Here is a 6,204-nt window from a genome sequence, read left to right on the forward strand (position 1 = left end):
GCCCCGACGGGGCCGCGGCAGGCGCGGCGAGAGCGCTGACGGAGCCATGAGAGAGTACAAAGTCGTGGTGCTGGGCTCGGGCGGCGTGGGCAAGTCCGCGCTCACCGTGCAGTTCGTGACGGGCTCCTTCATCGAGAAGTACGACCCGACCATCGAAGACTTCTACCGCAAGGAGATTGAGGTGGACTCGTCGCCGTCGGTGCTGGAGATCCTGGATACTGCGGGCACCGAGCAGTTCGCGTCCATGCGGGACCTGTATATCAAGAACGGTCAGGGCTTCATCCTGGTCTACAGCCTCGTCAACCAGCAGAGCTTCCAGGACATCAAGCCCATGCGGGACCAGATCATCCGCGTGAAGCGGTACGAGCGCGTGCCCATGATCCTGGTGGGCAACAAGGTGGACCTGGAGGGCGAGCGCGAGGTCTCGTACGGCGAGGGCAAGGCCCTGGCTGAGGAGTGGAGCTGCCCCTTCATGGAGACGTCGGCCAAAAACAAAGCCTCGGTAGACGAGCTGTTTGCCGAGATCGTGCGGCAGATGAACTACGCGGCGCAGCCCAACGGCGATGAGGGCTGCTGCTCGGCCTGCGTGATCCTCTGAGGCGGCCGCCGCGCGCCGGCCGCGCTCTGCGCACAAAAGCCAAACGCATCCGACTCTCTAAATGTGATTTCTTTCTTGCTTTGAGATTGGAGACCACTTTGCATTGGCCAGGGTGTCTTGGGAGCCCGTCTGGCCTCCTCGGCCGGCGTCCCCTGCCTCCACCCTGTACCCGAGGGGGTGTCCCGTCCTGCCCATCCGATACTCTGGTGGAAATGTGGTTCTTTGCAGCATGTACGTTTCTCCCTGATTTTGGTTGATGCATATTTCCCCGTTTAAGTAGCCGTTAGGGCGCAGTATCGGCAGCTTGACACCCACCAAGCAAAAGTTTCAGCCTGGAAAAAAAATGGGAGGGGGGAGGGGTGGAGGAAAAGGAGGGGGAGAAGGTGGAAATGGTTTTTCTTTTTTTTTTTTTTTTTTTTGGTCAACAACCGTTTTTCTAGTTCCAAGTTTTAAATACATGGAAGGAAGTCCGGGAGAACCATATGAAGGAGCAGGAGGAGAGGAAGAAACTTTTGTTTTTTTCCTTGTTTTCCAGGAGTAGCTGGAAGTTAAGATTGGGTTCCTTTTCTGCCAGCTTGGAAGGGCAACCCCATGACTGATTGCGATTCTGAGGATGTCTATGCAAAGTTGGATTCTTGTTACAGTGTATCCAATCTGAAGTATTGCACATCTGAACTGGGACTGTTAACACTGATGCCAATACAGTGTGGGGTGCCAGAAAGTGTCTGCTGATATTTGTGGAAAAAAAAATCTATTTTGTTTACCTACTGTATCAAAGGGGAGTCTGGGGGAGAACGGTAGTATTTTTTTTTTTTTTTTATCAGCTGTGAAAAAAATGTTACAGATCTGCACATTTTCGTGTGTACTATGGTGTGTGTGTGTGGTGTGTGTGTGTTTTAAGTTTAGCCTTTTGTTTTTGTTTTTTGGTTGGCAGTAACCGATTTTAATGACTAGCTTTTTAAAATACAGTACAAAGACTTTGTAAATGTGATTCAGGGCCCCCAGCACCCCTGTGTCTGCAGAGTGCCTTCAAAACTCAGCTGTTCCAGCCGGTGCCAACCTGTGAACTTCCCACCATATCCCAGAATCTGCTATTCCCCAAACCACTTCCCAGTTTCCTTTCAATAATCTTTCAGAAGGAGCCAGGACAATAGGGCCTGTTGTTTAGTGAATTTCTTTATTATTTTCAGCCTTTAAAATGTAATTTCCATCTCTTGCAATGAATTTGTTTCCTTTTTTTTTTTTTTTTTTGCTTCATTTTGCTTAAGTTTTCAGGTATTTAGCTCCCCTTTTATATTATTTTTAAATTTTTAAATTACCTGTTGTAGGGTGTTCCTCCAGAAGCAAAGAGCAAAATTTTACTGTTGCGATGTACCAGTTCTAACTAATTGTAATTTTTAATTTTATGCGTTTAATCATTGTCTCTTCATTTTAAGACTTTTAATACAAATGTCATTTTTAAAGAAACCCAAAACTATTGTTTGTGTTTCTGTGTTTCATATTCAGTGATTTAATACAGTATCATGGCTGAGGTGGATGGGGTAGGTGCATGATACTCTCCCGAGCTATTTGTGAAATTTTAAAGACAGAAGTGTCTCAGTGACAAGATGGATGACACTACTCCCAACTTTTTAAATTTGGAGAAAACCATCAAGGTCGAGGAAGCCCTGGGTATGGCCATTACCATCTGATTAGAAGATGAACAGGTATTTTGAATCTGATCTGATGTGGAACAGTTTACCTCATTGTAGGTAGGGAACAAGAGAACCCATCTATTAAAATTGCCTTAGATCTGGGAAAGTAACCATCCATCTGGCAAAGTAGGATGGCGCTTTAAAATTTTTCTTCCTTTTTTCCCCATGTTTATATCACACATCAAGTCGAAAACATGTTTGGGAAAGATGGTTTTCAATTCTTAAGTTATACCTAGTGATGTTTTTTGCAGTACATTTGAGTAGGTTGTAGACACTGTCTCAACCCTTTTGAGGTTTTGATTTGGAAATAGATTTAAAAGAAAACAGGCTAAGATAATATCCTTGTTCTCCTTTACACCCTGCAGTTTGGACCATATTTGACCTCATAAGTTTTTCCTTTTAACAGTAGGAGGCAGTGTGAGCTTTTTATTTTTTATTTTTCTTAAGGTGGTCTTAGTAATATAACGTGTTCATACATATCAAGAGAGTACTTGGTATACCTTAGGTCTATGAAGTGCAGCTGAAATCTGAAGAGTCTTGACAAAGGGATTTATACCCTTGACAAAACCAAAAGAAATTACAGGCCACAGGTTTCTTTAAAGCTGTGTTAACATATCTTGCCTTAAAATGTGTGTGTGTGTTTTTGCTTTGCTTTTTTTGTTTTTGCCCAGGAGGCATCTTGGTACTCCAGCAATGGAGGAAGAATAGAAGTTTTGCCTGGCGATGGTCCTACTGCCATTTTTTTTTTTTTCCCCACTCTGATCTCACTTAAGTTTGATATCAAACACAATTGGGAGACAATAGTATCAATATTCTAAATGTAGAAATTAAAAGATACTGTATAAATTTATGCCTTTGCAAAGATTCATTCTTGTATTTGAATAAATTTAGTTGCTAAAGTAGATCCAAAGTGTTAAAAATGCTGAAGTCATGTCTGGAGGGTTTTTTAAGAAAAGGCATTTGGCATTTGACTGTCTTGTGTTTTATTTTTAAGTTTTTGGAAACCTTTTGACATAAAATGCTGCCAAGTATCTAAGAAATGTATATACTGACGAAATATTTGAAAGTGGAAAATTGGAAATGAAATACGTTGCTGGGTGCGTTAATCAGCTTCGCCCAGGATTTAGTCACGTGGAGGGCTTCTTTATAGGTCTAGGATGGCAGAGCAGAAGATTTTAATATGCTTTTATTAAGTACTGTAAAATAAATGCTTTTTGGATTCTTAATGAAAGCAATTTTATGTTTGCCTGAAGCAAGCAAATAGTGTTTTTGATTTTATCCCATATTTTCTTGGTAAAATTGACAGAAATTAGAACACTGCTATTTTTTTCTTAAAAATGTTTTTAAGAATATGTTAGATTCTTTGGCTATTAAGAATCCCTTCTGGTATTAGGGTGTGAAGAGATAAGAGCATTTGTTTCAATGAAAAAGTTAGTGTTAAAGGAAGTGAGTCAGGGAGGGCGGAGTTTGTTGTACGGCAATCACCTGTCAAAACAGAAATTGGGTGGGAAAGGAGTCTTTATCTTAGGGAGCAAAAGCTGACTTTTAAACTTGACCCCTGCTGTTTTTAAACGGCTTTTCCTTTTGGTCTCTGACAGTCAACCCAGGTTTCATGTTATGTCAAAAGGGTTATTTTTGTCCTCCTTTTTTAATAGCCTCAGGAAAGTTAAAGGTATTATCTTAAGTCTAACACTCTCTAGTCTTGAGAGTTATGGTTCTTTGGTAGAACAATTTCCATGTACTGTTGTAGACTTCATTGAAACACATTTTGGGACCAGATGTATTTGGGGATAGAATTCTTTAAATTTATGGGACTTCATGCTTCCTGATTACTTTTTCCTGTGGTTGGGAATCCTAGAATGCCTGATCTATTTGATCTGTTCAGGTAGTTTTGTTACTGTACCCTCTTTGGGGTCATATTCTAGTATTTCTCACAGGGGATATGAGAAACAGAAAGCTATATGTAGCAGCTGGTCTTGAGAAATAGAAGCACCTTAACTGTCATAAGAGCATAGATTTTTGTTTTTTCCGCAACAGCCAGAATAAGTTCCTGCATTATAAGTATAAAGGGAACCAATATTTAATTTGGAGATGATCACTGTTAAAATGATACCAAACATTTGTCACAGTGTCTTATTTGGGGGAAGTTTGCTAATATAAATTTTGTCTGTGAAAATATAGTAAATTTTAAAATACTAATATAACGTGGTATTTTTTATTGCAGTATTTTATGCAGACTATTAGGAATGATTCGATGCATTTAATTGAACAGAGTGCTAGTTCTAGGTGAGATCTTTATCTATTAACAGGATTTTGAAACTTTGAGAAGGCTATGGGGATCATCTAGTCCAAAAGTTCTCAAACTTGACCATATATCAAAATCACCTGGAGCTTAAAACATGTACTACTGGGACCCTCCTCCAGTTTCTGATCCAGTGGGTCTCGGGTAGGGTCTCAATTTTCATTTCTAACAAGTTTCCAAGTGATTGTATTATTGCTGTTCCAGAGACCACACTTTGAAAACCAGTGATCTAGACTGAACTGCAAATTAGTACTATACTGAGAGCCACCTAGATATTGAGACACAGACTTATGTCACACGTTTTAGAGTGCTGTCTACTTCAGTTAGGGAATAATCTCTATTGAAATCTACAGCTGAAGAGGACATATACCATTTATACTAAGACTAACTGTTGTGTGTGAAATAGAATAAGCATGGCGGGTAGTTTTTGATCATTTTCACATTATTACAGCAACATTTTGACTATGGTTTTCAATGTTAATTCAGAAGTTGACTTTAATTGAAAATGTGGTTAGAATAGAGGCATAGCCTAAGTGATCAGAATCAACATTCCCCTTCTCCCCAACCTAGGGAAAAAAAAATTTGAAAAGTATGTCTTCAATAAAAGGGGACACTTTAAAGTATTTGTCTTCTCTTCAACATTAAAAAACAAAGATTTTAAGTTTTCATGGCAAGGGTTCTAAAAATCATTGTGTTAGAGAATTTAAATCTTCAGATCATGGTAAGCACATGCGTATGTGTGTGCTCAATTTCTTAGACTTCCAGGTGTTAATTCCTTCTCATTTAGTTCTACTGTAATCCATTCTGGGAAAATGCATACCACAAAACTGTGTATCTTGCAGCTTCTTTTGTTATGCATATTAATTCCCTCAGAAGGTGCCAGAACTTTATGTGACGGATGTGGGTTTTTAAAGACAGTTTGGGGGGCTTCTAAAGAAACAATAGTAGATCTAATTACAAGTACTGGATTGCTTACTTCAAATTTCTCTTTTACAATTTAGAAAGTTTAGTACCAGTTTATAGACTGAGGGAGTAATAGCTACTATTTAGATGCTAAGAATAATATCATGCTTGTGTGGGAAAGAAAGGCCCTTACTCAAATCTCCATTTTCATTTTTAACGCTTCCTGGACTTCAGTTATTTTCTTGCTTTTGTCTCAAGAATAATAAATATTTTTGGTGAAAAATTTTTTTTGTTGAACCCTGTTATTGTTACTGTCATTTTCATAGCACAATAGTCTGCAGCTCTCTGTAGTAGCTTAATAGCTATTTGCTGAATGAATGGAACATGGAGTGTTACATCTGAAACTATTCTATTAGAAGGTGAAAAATGTTGATTGAAGAATGGTAGGATTTTATCTTCCCTACCTATGATAAATTTATTAAGATTGTCTTTGGAGCTATGTCTTCCATTCCAACTACACAGAAATAAATTTTTTTTTTTTAAGTTTAGTTTGCCCATCTGATAAAGGAACATTCCTATATGCTATTCTAAGGTTCATTTTCAACAAAAGTTACAGATATTTATGGTTGATAGTTTGGGATCTATGACAATTTTAGGGAACTCCATAAGCAAAAGGCTATTGCTGGTGATAGTACAATGAAACGCTG

The 6,204-nt window shown here is 39.2% G+C and overlaps 1 protein-coding gene across 1 annotated transcript; it reads left to right on the top strand.

Annotated features, from left to right (window-relative positions):
- Positions 1–6: 6 nt before the first annotated feature.
- On the top strand, positions 7–5,783 carry RAP2B (RAP2B, member of RAS oncogene family). Its single transcript, XM_011974744.1, has one exon. The coding sequence runs from the start codon at positions 47–49 to the stop codon at positions 596–598; it is 552 nt and encodes a 183-aa protein (XP_011830134.1). The 5' UTR covers positions 7–46; the 3' UTR covers positions 599–5,783.
- The last annotated feature ends 421 nt before the right edge of the window (positions 5,784–6,204 follow it).

The sequence above is a fragment of the Mandrillus leucophaeus genome, unplaced genomic scaffold, assembly GCF_000951045.1.
Source record: "Mandrillus leucophaeus isolate KB7577 unplaced genomic scaffold, Mleu.le_1.0 Scaffold1482, whole genome shotgun sequence".
Lineage (NCBI taxonomy): Eukaryota > Metazoa > Chordata > Mammalia > Primates > Cercopithecidae > Mandrillus > Mandrillus leucophaeus.